Here is a 14,005-nt window from a genome sequence, read left to right as displayed (position 1 = left end):
CAAGCATAACTTTTAATAAGCCATACAAGAAGTTAAAACAAAACAACTCCCTTAAAATCGTCAACATTCAATCATAGCAAGGGACACAAAAAAGACAAAGAAAGAAATGATGCATGTGATAGTTGGTTTTCCTTTGCCCCACATCGGTCTTAAGTAACTGGATTTCATCTCCAATTTAAGTTGGCTTAGCTGCACAGTACTACAATAAAAAATTGGATCATTTTACCCACACAGCATCAACCTTTCTCATCCAGCAAGAGAACCATCAAAGACTTCTTGCTATAGACCTGCTGCAAGACCTCTGTCAAACACCCTTACTACATCATGATAGCATTCACCACAGGATTTTTGGCATATAAATTACCTAAAGACACCAGCTTCACCTGGCATCCTGCACCATTAACTTGAATCAGCTTTTTCAAGGACAAGCTGAAGAACTTCTGCACCAAGTTGAACTTGGAAAACAGAAGGATCCAGTAAATTAATCCATGCCCACATAAACTGAAAAGCTTTCTTGCTAGTTAGTAAAAAATTACTCTTAATAACAAGTTGTTACAGCACTCACATATCCTTATGGTGAAGATAACTCTAAGAAATACTCATATCGATATACTATTTTTACTGAAGGTGATCTTTCTTAGTAAAGCATGTAGTGTTATAAATCTAAACTTTCACTGGCCTACCAGAAACTTACGCTTTCTGCCTACAGGACTCCTGTGATCCACAACTTAAGAAAATGTGATGTGAAACGTGTTTTATATAGGATTTTCCACTACTTCCATCTCATGCACCTCAGCCTTGGTTAAATGGATAACATTTTTTCTCCCAAAGGTAAACCAAGACCTGATCATGTCCTAATTTTTAATTAACTAGAAACAAAAGGCCCGTTTCAGGGAAATTACTCCATTTCACAGTGGAAATGGTTCAGCTCTTGTGTAGTCTTTTTCATACATGGAAACCTGCATTTCATCTATAAACTATTAACCACATGCAGAGACAGATCAACAAGAAAACACACATGTGCTCTTATATCTGAATCAAAATTAGATACAAAAACTCATTTCACTTTCTGTGGTGACAACAGGGCTTGGGATACACTCTAGTAAACATGTAATTTCCCTCTTTCTCAAGTCCAGTTATAAATTACAACAAGTAGAAGGAACATCATGCACAGATCTTTAGTGACAGGGCTGTTGGTTGGCAGAAAAATCACACATGGTTTCCCCCCTCAGTGATCAAAAGAGGTACCTTAAATTACAGGAGATCTAACCTCTTCAGAATAACTGTTGCACAAATTTTGGGAGAAATATCACCTGAACTCCATCAAGATATGTGCCACCTAACAAAACCAGATTTTTTAAAGAAGTCATTTATAGAACAACAGTTTTAGATAAACATTCAAAACCATCAAAATCCTGATTCAAAACACAGAATGTCTGATCAGAGCGCCTTACCATTACTCCACTCTTTTTATCCAGTGTGTGGGTTGATGAACTAAAGGACAGGTTTCAGAAAATAACTATGTAACTATGAGGATAAACTACAATTCTGACTAAATTTCTGGGCACTATCATACATAATGTTTCATTCTTCCTCTGTCACCATTCCTTGAGATACATTAAATGAGGCGACAGCCACAACCAGGAGCCACGCCACCCCCCTGCAGAAGCTGTCCATGGAAAAAAAAACAAAAAACAAAAAACCCAAGAGTCAGATATATACCAAACCGATCAGGCATTTAAACACCAGAACGCACACCAAAATTCAATCCCACGGACATTTCTCATTCTCAAGAAAACCCCCATGGAGACCTTTGCTTACTATTCTTACTCCCAGTATAAAGGTAAAATTGGTAAGAAAAAGTTTCTCTTGACAACAGTCACAGTGTTGTAACCTGCTGATTCTCAGTTCTTTCACTCATCAAGCTCCAGCTGAATATTACATCTGTTTAAGAACCAGTATCTCTGGAAGACCTTATTAGTTTAGAGGGAAGCAAAAGGAAATCATACAACCACTCACCCCTCTCTTTCGCCCACTGCAAAACCAAAACCAAAACCAACCCCAACCCCAAATCACCAGCTATGGTGGACTAAATTCAATAACCTCACCTCTTTCTGTTGGGGTACGTGTTTAAAACTGTTACAATTTTCTTTCTCTCTCAGCTCTTTCCAACATTCCCTACCACCACAAAAGGGTGAAAGATGAAGGCAGCTAAGTAAAACAAGAATGTTTTATTCTTAAGTTTTTGTTTGATTTGTTTTTAAAGGACATAAACAGCACCACTGGCAAACCACTAGTAAACAAACAAACAAACAAAAATTTTAAAAAATCAACTCCAATCTCTATGCTTACATTAACCAGCTGGTTTTGTCTTGTCTTCTGTTCTTTCACAATCTCCTCCAATTTTAGTTCCCTTCCTCTTGCCTTTCATAAAGTACAATGTTGTATGCTACATCTTTTTTTCCTACAAAAGTGTTTCCTACCATTGCCCAGCCTCCTTAACTTCTTGTTCTTCCACGAAGAACGATAAAATCATCAAGATACTTTTCTGAAGAATAAAAAAATACTGAAAGCAAACCTTATCAGTATCCCTTTAATTTTTTTCTGATGTTGCCAAAAGACTAATAAAAAAGCTCACCAGATATTTATGTGGGAAGTTAAAACAGGAAAAATATATTGTAAACAGCTATTCAATATATTTTAAACTCCAGTTTGCATGTGTAATTGTCAAGTAAAAGGGTCAAGTATGGGGCTGTGCAATAATGATAGAATATCTCTACTTTTAACACAACATAATAGAATTTTTTACATAACATACTTAATGTTAAACACTAATGAGTCAGTATGGTTAGTGAAAAGAATATCTAAGACAAAACACACACATCATCAGATTGAAACCTCAATAATAGATATCCACTGAACTGAGAAACTGAAGTTGACTATGACACCAAGTACCCAGATATAGATCTAAATCCCATAGGTCATATTTAACCCTGCTGTAGTACACGAAGACACACAGGATATCTTTTGCTCCTTTACAGCCTGTGCCTACCAAGAAACACAGCACTTACTGCTCGTAATTAATAAGGGTTCTTTATGTAACACCAAAAAAACCAAATCACATTCTTCTATTATTTTCTTAAATATTGTATAAAGTAAAACATATGCCTCCAAAATTAATCTAAAATCAGTTACAGTTCCTGTGACTTTTTATAGGACACAAATTGTCAAATAAATATAGACTCCTTTTACTATGCATGCTATCTCCAAGAAAATCTTCAATTCTTCAAATAAGCCATTCAACTTTCTAAAATTCAATAAAAATTCAAAACACTGCTCTAATTCTGATAACCCCTCTTTTAGCTAAACTGGTTGGTTGATAGTGATTTCTTAGATAAGTTACACAATAATGTTTCTGTTTCCTGATTAGATAAGCAGATAAGTGGGGTTTTTTTTCTGGCACATTTATGCATAAAATTTTTCATTTTCTGTGAACACTTGCAACTTCGTAATCCCCTCTCCACAAATCTACATGCCAGTAAAAGTCAACCATGGACATACTGCATTTGCTAAAGGAAAATATAAAGTAAGTATTAGCATGCAAAAAGCAATTCCATCTACAAAACTGAACAAACGTTCAGGAAATTTCTCTCCCTCTGTGCTGCCTACATAGACACTGTAGAATAAAGGAAAGCATTGAGCAATATTTCTAAGGCTTTACTTCTGCCCTAAAGAGGGGCACAGGGGGCACGTGGCCTTGGTCCATCTCTTGCATTACAGAAATGAACAGCATAGCCAGACTGTGACCCCTTTGCCCAGGGATTTGCTGAGAAGTATCAAGCACTTTGGCAGGTGGAGATTTGGCAGTGTTTCTCCCCACCACCACTGGGGAACGCTGCCTCACAAGTTCCCGCCTGGGTCAACAGGAGGAGGAAGAGCAGCCCATCAACCTGAACACATATAGTACACAACCAGAAAGGAGGCAGCAACACGGGGATGAAGCTAGCTGGAAGCACTTTTTGACATCTGACATTAATTTTTTTCTACAAAACCGAAGTGAAACACCTTGTCATGGTCTGGAGGAGACCACCGTCTTCCCACCCCTTCCCCCCAACATGTTCTCCACACATAGTCTCACTAGTCTAAAAAGGCTCCTTGCTTAACTGCTTACAAGGGAATGGCCACATAAATCTGGTCACATTGACTAAAGTTGACAAAACGCAGACAAATATTACAAGAAGTAAATGCAGTGAGATCAGATTTAACAAGCAGGACAGTAAATTCTGATACTTGAAGTCTTGTCCGTCTGTCATCCCCCAGTTATCTTATGCAAGTAAAATCTGATTTTTCCAAGACACCGCTTACCATCTCCTGGCACCACAAAGGCCATGAAGAAGGCCTACTCAAATAGATAATATTGCAAAGAAAAATGAGTTGGGTTTGGTATTAAGGTCTTCCATGACCACAACCCTTGTTTACGAACAAAGCAGACAAAAAAAGTCGTCACATGACAGATGTGTGCAAGATCAGAATAAGAGCACAAGTGTTTCTGCAAGTATATGGGCAATGTTTTCTGCAGACCAATCTAACTCTTAAAATTTTTCCCCACTTTTATTAAGCAGTGGGGATTAATAAGAGGCTCAAGGAAGATTTATAGCGGGTATTCAGCCACACAAATGGGTGTGGTGAAAACACCAACATTGACACATGTTTAAGTGAATACACTAGAAATACTTCAACACATACTAATTTATTCAAACTCTGTGAAAGTTCTAAGTGATCGAAAGCAAGTTAATACTAGGAAGCAATAAAATTCTTAAAGCTTTTTATTTTCTAAGTATAACAGTCAGGTTTGGTTTTTTAATCTGTATTCCAATGTAAGTACTATAAAGCTAGTAACTGCTTCACACCTGTCACTATCATAATGTAATGTTAGCAATCACACTACACTTTGTTTGGAAATAATTTTTCTGGATAGCAAGCTTACATAGAGCTCCTCTGACAGTCTCTAAACCCCTCAAAAAGAAACAAGGAGAAACTAGAGCTCATAATCTAAACTGAATTGTTCTAGGAAACAATTTGCATATTATGTATGACTAAGGAGTAGGGATGCGTTTCAATCTTTATGTCTCAAGTAAGCTTATAATAAGAATTCGTGTTCAAGGACTTCTAGGCGCAAAACATTTTATCTCAACAAATTAAGCTCCTTATGAAGGCCAAGCTCCAGTAGCAAGATTTTTATTCCATTACTTTTGAACCAAACATACACTCAACATTACTGACAGACATACAAATAGTTTGAGCCTTAAACCTTTTACCTATAAATATACTAAATGAAAATCCCAGTTGTGCCTCTAACTTATTTTTGGGATGGCAAAATAGAGAGGATCAGGCAAGATAGAATAAAGACAGGAACATAATCAAGCTTAGCATTTTTATAAAGGCCTTTCAAAAGGGAGGTTTTATGGCATTTAAAATAGTATTATTTAACGTGTACTCCACGCAATTTTATAGTTTACCACACAAATCTATGTTACTGATTAATTCATTCTTTTTTCGAGAGCTTCTTTAGAAAACGTAAGATTCCTTTAAGCTGCCAAGATGCTAGAAATTAAATGCACGTGTAATGACAACTATAATATAATGAGAAACTTAACATCATTTCAGAATATCTATTATGACATTACAGGTAATAGCGGGATTTCTCTCAGCATTAGTAAGTCACAATGAAGTTTCACTATGATGGGATCATTCATTCTGAACTGACTTCACAAGAAATACTTCTCAAGACAGAAAGGTTGTATATACATACTGCTTTCTTAACAGAACAGAAACAAACAGAAAGTTACATGAAAATATGTCCCAAATCGTTTCACTAGTTGCATTAGGTGTTACCCCAGCACGATGTTAGCAACCCGCCTCACAAACAAAATGTGCAAATTGATTTGCCTACGCTCACCACTGAAGTTTCTCCTCTCGCAACTGACAGAACTGTGTCAGGCATGGCACATTAGCAAATACCATTAGCCTGAAATTTGCCTGTTCATACTTATGGTACCAGAAAACCTTACGGCCCAAACGACTCATTATATTTGTTTTTGCATAATATGCATGGCTTAGGCTAATGTAAGATAATATTAGATGTCGGCCACTCAGCTGACTGTAAGTCACACTCAGCAGTGAGAATGAAAGAATAAAATGCGACTTGAACTGAAGTGCATGAACTCAAAGATCGTAACAGACCATTTCTCTCCACGAGTGAAAATGTTTTTCACTACAGTCACTAATGATAATACAACATTTAAAGTTGATGCACGGGTTTATATGCTTATCTTCACACAGAAGCAAGTGAAACGTTGCACCAAGGGACAGGGTCCTTGAAAAAAATCCAATATGGCCACTGATGTGCAGTTGTCTTCTGACTTAAAATTGCCTTATCTTTTACCATGTCTGTCAGTCGCACGCATACACCTGTTATACTCGCACTTCAAAAGAAGTTGACACAGTGACAGTCATCTGCGTGTATCCAACCCTGAAACACTCTTCACAGCAGAGAGGTCCATATGCTATTAGACTACCCTGTCAAGGCCAAACCACAGTCATTCACAGCCACCAAGAGACAGACAGGTAGAGAGGTGTGCCAGCGCTATCCACTTACCTTCTTTATTAAGCCTCATAACCTCCCTGCTTTTTCCACCCTCCTTTCCAGTCTCTTCTAGATCTACACCTGCAGAAGAGAAGCAGAGTCAGGAAGCGCCGAGGGCCCAGAGGTGTGCATTTATTGTTTGGCGGGGGTGGGGTGGGGGGAGGAGAGGTGAGGAGGTGAGCAGTGTTTCTATTTGCAACAGCAAAAGCACAATGGTCGGAGCATCTGCCAGGGAGCGGAACCGCCGGGCCCCCCGCGGCAGCACCCTCCGGCCCCCCCCGCAGCATCCTCCGGCCCCTCCGCGCCGCGCATCCTCCCCCTCGCCCCCTTCCCCCACCGCGGCGCCGGCCCAGCGGCGGAGCCCGCGCCGCGGGGCAGCGGCACGGCACGGCACGGCACGGCAAGGCACGGCGCGGCGTGCGCCAGCGCCTCCCGCACACATGGCACCGGGGGCTCGGCGCGTCAGCTGAGCGCCCGGGGGGGCGGCACCTCCCGCCGCGCGGCGCGGCCCCGGAGGGGGGGTGGGGGGGGCGGCCCGGCCGGGCCCCCGGCCCCGGGCCCCGGCGCCGTGCGTGCGCTCCGGGGGAGGGGAGCGGCGTGCCGAGCCGCGGGCCGGTCCCTGCCCTTACTGTGCGGGGGGGCGGCGCCGTGCGCGTGCGGGGGGGCGGCCTCCCGCACCCAGGCGGCCCAGGGCTGGCCCAGGAACGCCTCGGGACTGGGCACGGGCCGCTCCAGGGCCGCCATGGCGCCGCGCCTGCTCCTGCCTCCTTGTTGCTTTTCCCGTTTCCTTCGGCGGCGGCGGCGGCGAGCGAGCGAGCGAGACACGGGATTCGAGAACGCCGCACGTCATCCTCGGGACGTTCCGCCGCCCACACGGGGGTAGTGTCAGCCCCTGCTCCCTATCAGATCGGGCTCCCCGCCGCCCAGCGCGCATGCCCGCGCCCCCCGCGCCTGCGCGCCGCGCCCCGCGACGCCGCCGGCCGCCGGGCCTGCCGCCCGCCCCGAGGGGGGCGCCGGACCCCCGCTCCGCACCGCACCGCCCCGCACCGCGCGCTGCCCTCCGCGCCCCCGCGCAGCCGCCCGGCCCGGCCCGGCGGAGCGGAGCGGGGCGGGGCGGAGCGGGGCGGGCGGCCGAAGAGCCTCGCCGGGAAGGCAGCCGCCTTCGCTGCGCGCCCCGGGGTTGCGCGCCCCGCGTCTCGCAGCGCCCCGCAGTAAGTCCCTGGGACGCGCTTTCGGTAATTGCGGCACGGCCCCCCCGCCCCGGCGCGGCCCGGAAACGGCCCCGGAGTGCGGTGTCGGGGCACCCCCTCCCCCCGACTTCTTCCAGCTGCGCTCCTTTGGATCACCTATAGCCACAACCACAGCCATTTTGTTGGCCAAATACTGCCTAATCTGTGTTTGAGTACAGGCTTCATCTGTTTGCAGATGAGTTTTTTCTTGTTTTGGTGTTTCAGGCTGCGGTACGGGAGCTCTCTGAACTCGCAGATCCCGCTCCTCAGAAATAATACCGAGGTTTTCATCTCGCTATACATAACCTATGGGAAGTACATGCTTTCCGTTTAATTTTAGGAGTGTGCATTTTTGGTTTATTTCTCCGTTGAGGTAAGAGTAGAAAATTACCGTGAAAATTTCTGCCCTCAGTATACCCGAGTAAGGAATTAACAGCATAAAACTATTGCTTGAGCTCACACCTATTAAGCCAAACATCATCATCACTGGTGAAGGACTTGGTTTCATTTAAGGAGCCTCACTGGCTCCCCATGCAGCATCTTCCGTGCAACTTTACAGCCCCCAGCAGGAGTACTGCCCATGGAAGTTTAGGGTTCAACAGACACTTCCTGCAGTGGTGGTGTGGTCCCTTCCCCATCCTACTTTCTTCCAGCCACTCATTTAAGACTGTCACCATTCACTTTTTGCTGGCCTGAATCGTTGTGGGAAAGCGCTGAAGCAGAGCATGGAATTAATCTAGACTCAAGAAAAAAGAAAAGCATTTAGGGCCCGCTCAAGGGTTGGAGCAGCGGCCAGAGGGGCGGGATGAGAGTTGCTGAAGTCAGCACTGCTGCCTGCAGAAAGGTACACCGTACTAGTCTACCATGGATTGAAGAAAATTTCTTACAGTTTCATTAAGACTGGGCTCTTTACAGTGCTAAAATGGATAAACATTTGGGGCAGAGGATCACAGAATCACAGAATCATTCAGGTTGGAAAGACCCTTGGAACCATCGAGTCCAACCATCAGCCCTACTCTACAAAGTTCTTCCCTACACCACATCCCCCAGCATCTCATCCAAATGACCCTTAAACACATCCAGGGATGGTGACTTCACCCCCTCCCTGGGCAGCCTATTCCACTCTCTGACCACTCTTTCTGTGAAAAATTTTTTCCTCATGTCCAGTCTGAACCTCCCCTGTTGGAGTTTAAAACCATTCCCTCTTGTCCTGTCACTAATTACCTGTGAGAAGAGACCAGCACCAACCTCTCTACCATGTCCTTTCAGGTAGTTGTAGAGTGATGAGGTCTCCACTTAGCCTTCCCTTCTTCAAACTAAACAGTCCCAAACCAGACAAACACCCTTTGCCTTATATATACTGTCAATAGTATTACATACAGACAGCATTCACACTCCACCTCTTCCAAAAAGTAGCTGGAACATAGAAGTCCATCCTTAATACCTGGAGGCAAGCCTTTCACACCATATGGCCTGGACAGAGTGCCTCCAGTCATGTAATGCTAGCTACAAGAAACTACAGGAGCACAATTTAAAAAATCAAAGGAAGCTCACCAAAGTATGCCTCAAAAGAGACCCAGTCAATTGCAGCAGGCTTATTAGCAACCAACATGAAGCAGCCATAGGATCCATGGCCTTAGATATATTATAGACAGAATTTCCAGAAGCAGGAAGGGTAGTCATATACTACAAAGCCCTGACAAGACCTATTCTGGAATATTGAGTACAGTTCCAGGCACCAGTTTAAATTAATCTTCCTACAAAAAAGTGTGTAAAGAGTTATCAGAATGATCAGAGGAATTAAGAGTCATCATATGAGAAGAGCTTGATTTAGTCTAGGAAAATTTGGCTGGGAATGGATATGATTGATGTTTTTAATTATAAGGAGACATAATCATCAATGAGGAAGAAAAAATAAAGAATAGACATAAACTGCTTATGTTGAGGTTGAAAACCCCACTCACTACACATAAAACTCACTGGTCAGGAATAGCAAGATGGAATTCCTTAGGAGGAATGATAAATGACATGAAGTTAATAGTCTACCGTGTTTGGCACTTGTGCTCAAATTCACTGCAAGGTAGTTGAGCAAAAGTCTTTGACAGTGGCCAAATAGTCTCATAATTAAAGTTACACTGCACAGTTTATACCATAACACTTCTGTGATTATCCAAGACATGTAGCTGGGGAGAAGATAGAAAAGAAAAGGATGTGAGCACCCAGGAAATTCCCATCAATGAAAACGGGCATAAGATTTCAGGGAAGTACGTATTGCCAAACATCTAACTAATATTAAACATTGCCACAGGATACACAAGCAATAAAGCAATTCCTAACCACACAACAGGGAAAAAATGGGAGGGGAAAACTATTTAATACAAGCTGCCACAAACCAAGCAAAAAAAAGTGAAGAAACTTTCCAACTTCAACACATGGCACTAATCTACATGCTGCTTACCATGACACACTGCAGAACTACAGTCTAGGCTCTTAAGAGAAACAGACCATATGAAGGAAAATTAGCATAAAATCAAAGATGCAAGATGTACCAATTCCTTCCTAAAAAGAAACAATCCAGTGACTTACAGTTTGAGAGAAAGGTTTCCAAAGACCTCCCAAAGGAATTCTTCCTCCTCCCTACCATATGTATTCAAGAACAACATTATCATTAAACAAATGGTTCCACAATCATCAGAACAGATATGCCTGACTTTCCAATGATCAGCATCTTTTGTTTGAAAAGTGCAAGTTCTGCTGTGATTACATTTATGCTACCTCTATGATCTGCACCAAGGAATGAACCCCATCTCTGAGCAAGCTGTAGATCAGTTTATCTCCATTGGCTTGTAGGGTGCAAGTCCTGAAGCTGCAGAAAAGTAGCCTCTGTTCTGCACCAGGGTTCCTCCCCAAGAACACTGCTGATTTCACTGCAGATCGGAGCCAAATTGTGTGTGTAGCATGGACAACCGTGTGTTATGCTCCAGAGCCCTATAGAGAAATAGGAAGAGAGCCAGTCTGACATAGTTTTTCCATGGTTGTGAATATATGTAGTTCCTCTCTTGTGAATGTGAACTCGGGCTGCAGCTTTACCATAGCAAGGGTATTCAGATGGTTTCTTCTTCCCTTTTCCTGGCATCTGCTTTTGCAACATTTGTAGAAAGACAATTCTATTTAAGGCTTTAACTCCTCTTTCAAATCTGTTTTTATTAATCAATGGATCCAAAAGTTATGAGTGGAGAGGAAATAAGGGAGGGAAAGGCACAAACATGATCACAGAAGACTTATTTCCATAGGAAATGAGTAAAAAAACTGCACATGAAAGTGCAGATTAAACATCCTCTTTCTTTTCCACCTGCTCATCAATACAGAAATTTAATTCTTCTGTGACCTTGAACAAGTCACTCTGCCATAGAAAAATAATTAAGTCAGGCAGGAAAAGTACTTCTTTCCCTCCCCTGTCCCTGTGGATCTTGTTTTAGTTCAACTGCCAAGTAGAGGCTTCATTTTACTATGGGTTTTCAGAATTTAATATAATGCAGCCTTGATCTTGGTTGCAGCTTCTAAATACTACAGTGATCCAATTGTAACATGGAATTAAAAAAGTAAACTATAAGCAAATTAAGGCCTTTAATTAATAAGCAGCAAAATACGGGTGAAACCTTTACTCTAATCTTTTTAATCCATATATCACTGGTCTTTTAATAAGATGATCTCCAAATGCAAGCTTTCCACTAAGTAACCAGGAGATAAAAATCGCTTGTTCCTATATCTGCTTACTAGAATTATAGTTAAAGACTTGGGCTTTATAAAAGCACAGGGGAAGTTACATTTAGAAGAGATCCAAAGCTCTGTATCAATCTTTGGCTTATGTGGAGATCAATCCAACATTTATATAAGTTTCAGGATCTAAATGTTAAGAGATAACAAACTTAAACAGCAGCTCTCATGTGGCTGTTGGGAACATCATATGTCATCATCGTGTACAAATAAATAATGATATGATTCCATTTCAACTCCAGTGTCATACACTGAGAAAACATGAGTTTGCTGAAGGTGCCTGTTAGTCACAACAAGAATTTGTGACCCTCTGCTTTAAATGATGTATACCTGAAATACATGCACCAGATGGCTTTAAACTGCCTGCAAAAGTATTACAAAAAAGCAGCTGTATAAGACTTCAGTATCATAACAAGATTATAAACATATGATGTTCTTGTGACAAAGTCGTTATGATTTAAGCAGTTTGGCAAGAGATTCATTAGCACTTCTCAGGATCCTATTTTGCAGTGGATTTACCACAATAGTGGTTTTATCTTATATAGCAAAAATTATTACGCAGCAGACAGTTTTATGAACCCAGGTATCTACTTTGGTGGGAATGGAACAGTAAATGAATCACAAGACTTTCTTAAAAAGAGTCAGTGATGGAGTTTGCATAAGAAAAGCACCAGCAAACTAGCTGGCTCTCAGTCACAGAAGTACGGAAACTTCAATCATCCTCCAGGATTTTGAGAAGTGTAAAACTGATTTGTATGTTGACTAGTGTGCAAATGATTTTTATAGTGGATTTTTACACCCTTACTAATTTTAACCTGTAGATTATCTATCTGTAGTCTCTCTTTCCACAGTGGATGAGTGAAATTTCTATTTAATACTACAGCTGCACCTCAGGAGAAAAGATACCAGACAAGTTTGTATTGAAAAGGTGCAAAACCCACCCGGTAGTCCTGCCTTTCTCTGGCGAAACTGATTCTGAAACTTTTTTTTTTTTTTTTAAATACAGTGTAGCATCCTAGTCTGCTATGTGATAACGAGAGTAGCTAAATTCATTAAACAAAATAGATACTTTAAAAGTCCTATATCTAGGTTTCTGCAAAAAGATGCATACAGGATGGCCATTAAAAGAACTCAGCATTTAGCAAGCCGCATGTAAAAGCCACTATGAGGCAGTCTCACTAGAGCCACTCTGGCCGGAAGTTCAGTCCCTGTACTATTTATGATCTCTTCATAATTTCAGAAGGTGTCTCAAATACCATAAGAGTGCCATCTTAGAAGAATTGAGCTAGAAAACTGTATTAAATAGACAGTTATAGCAGAGAAATCTATTTTAATGTCCTCTGAAGTAACATAAGAAAAAAAAAATCTAAATTAAGCTTTTGATTCCGTCTTAGCCAAAAGAAGCCAGCACTTAAAAAAGAAACAGTCAGAAAAATGGAGAACTGAAAAAGAAATTCTAAGTGAGATACTCTTGTATCCCAACAAAAACATATTTCTCAAACAAGTGTTGCAAATTGCTTCACCCAAAAGAAAACAGTGCTTGAAACGCTACAGCAGCACTAATCAGCTGAAACAGAAAATCTGAAGAGAGGTATACTGCACAGATCTATGAACAGAAAATGCACAATAAGATAACATTACAGTGAACTCTGAAAAGTTTAGAGAAAAAATGCTACCAAAAAAAGGCCATGAACTAGAGGTGGGAATCAACAGTTACTACACTTTCCAAACCCAAGAGTTATACAAGCACTGTGAAAAAATAAATTGCTCGTCCTTCAGTTCCAGTGTCTAAAATCTTGTTCCAAACAATTTTGCTTAGGTATTGGTTATAGTGTAAATGCATTAACATAGCACTGTACTACAGCTAATTTATTGTGCATTTCAAGAGGATAATGTATCTTATCTACTGTATTACCATAGCTGGAGTGTTTCAGATACCAAAGCTAGTAATGGTAACTATCAGTGTATCATAGGACTGCTTTGTACAGTGCAGACATGCATCTTTGCTGGACACAGGGACCTACCAATTGCTTGTAAGAAGCAAAGCAGTTTCATTTTTTTCTGCAGCAGTCTCAGGTTTCAGCCATGAGTCTCTGAGAGTTCAGTTCAGACCTATCTTCCGTTCCAATATTTTCTCTCCCCCAAGAACATTCCCCATGTCCTGGCCTCCACCAAACACCGGAACATCCAGTCTCAGCGATATGGTACAACCTCTATGAAACATGGATCTCAAACTCACTTCTTAAAACCCCTTCCCAAGGTCCCTGGTCTAACACTTCATCAGGTGGACCTACAGCAAGAAACAGGATTGGGCCAGGTCAGGGGACTGCATTCATTACAGAAGACTGAGGGG

The 14,005-nt window shown here is 42.0% G+C and overlaps 1 protein-coding gene across 4 annotated transcripts in view; it reads right to left on the bottom strand.

Moving 5' to 3' along the window:
- ATXN7L1 (ataxin 7 like 1) overlaps nucleotides 1-7,486 on the bottom strand; it is a 121,296-nt gene extending 113,810 nt beyond the window's left edge. For 3 of the 4 annotated variants that reach the window (XM_074903337.1, XM_074903336.1, XM_074903339.1), the window contains exons 1-2: nucleotides 7,276-7,486; nucleotides 6,659-6,727 (exon numbers count right to left, since the gene is read on the bottom strand). In XM_074903337.1, the coding sequence (XP_074759438.1) occupies nucleotides 6,659-6,727; nucleotides 7,276-7,390 (184 nt within the window). In that variant the 5' untranslated portion in view covers nucleotides 7,391-7,486. The remainder of the gene's footprint in view (nucleotides 1-6,658; nucleotides 6,728-7,275) is intronic. The other variant, XM_074903340.1, reaches the window with a different exon arrangement.
- Between the last annotated feature and the right edge of the window lie 6,519 nt (nucleotides 7,487-14,005).

This window comes from Athene noctua, chromosome 3 (genome assembly GCF_965140245.1).
Source record: "Athene noctua chromosome 3, bAthNoc1.hap1.1, whole genome shotgun sequence".
In the NCBI taxonomy this organism is placed as follows: domain Eukaryota; kingdom Metazoa; phylum Chordata; class Aves; order Strigiformes; family Strigidae; genus Athene; species Athene noctua.
Note: the sequence above shows the minus strand (reverse complement) of the source record. Positions and strands in the feature narration are given on the sequence as shown.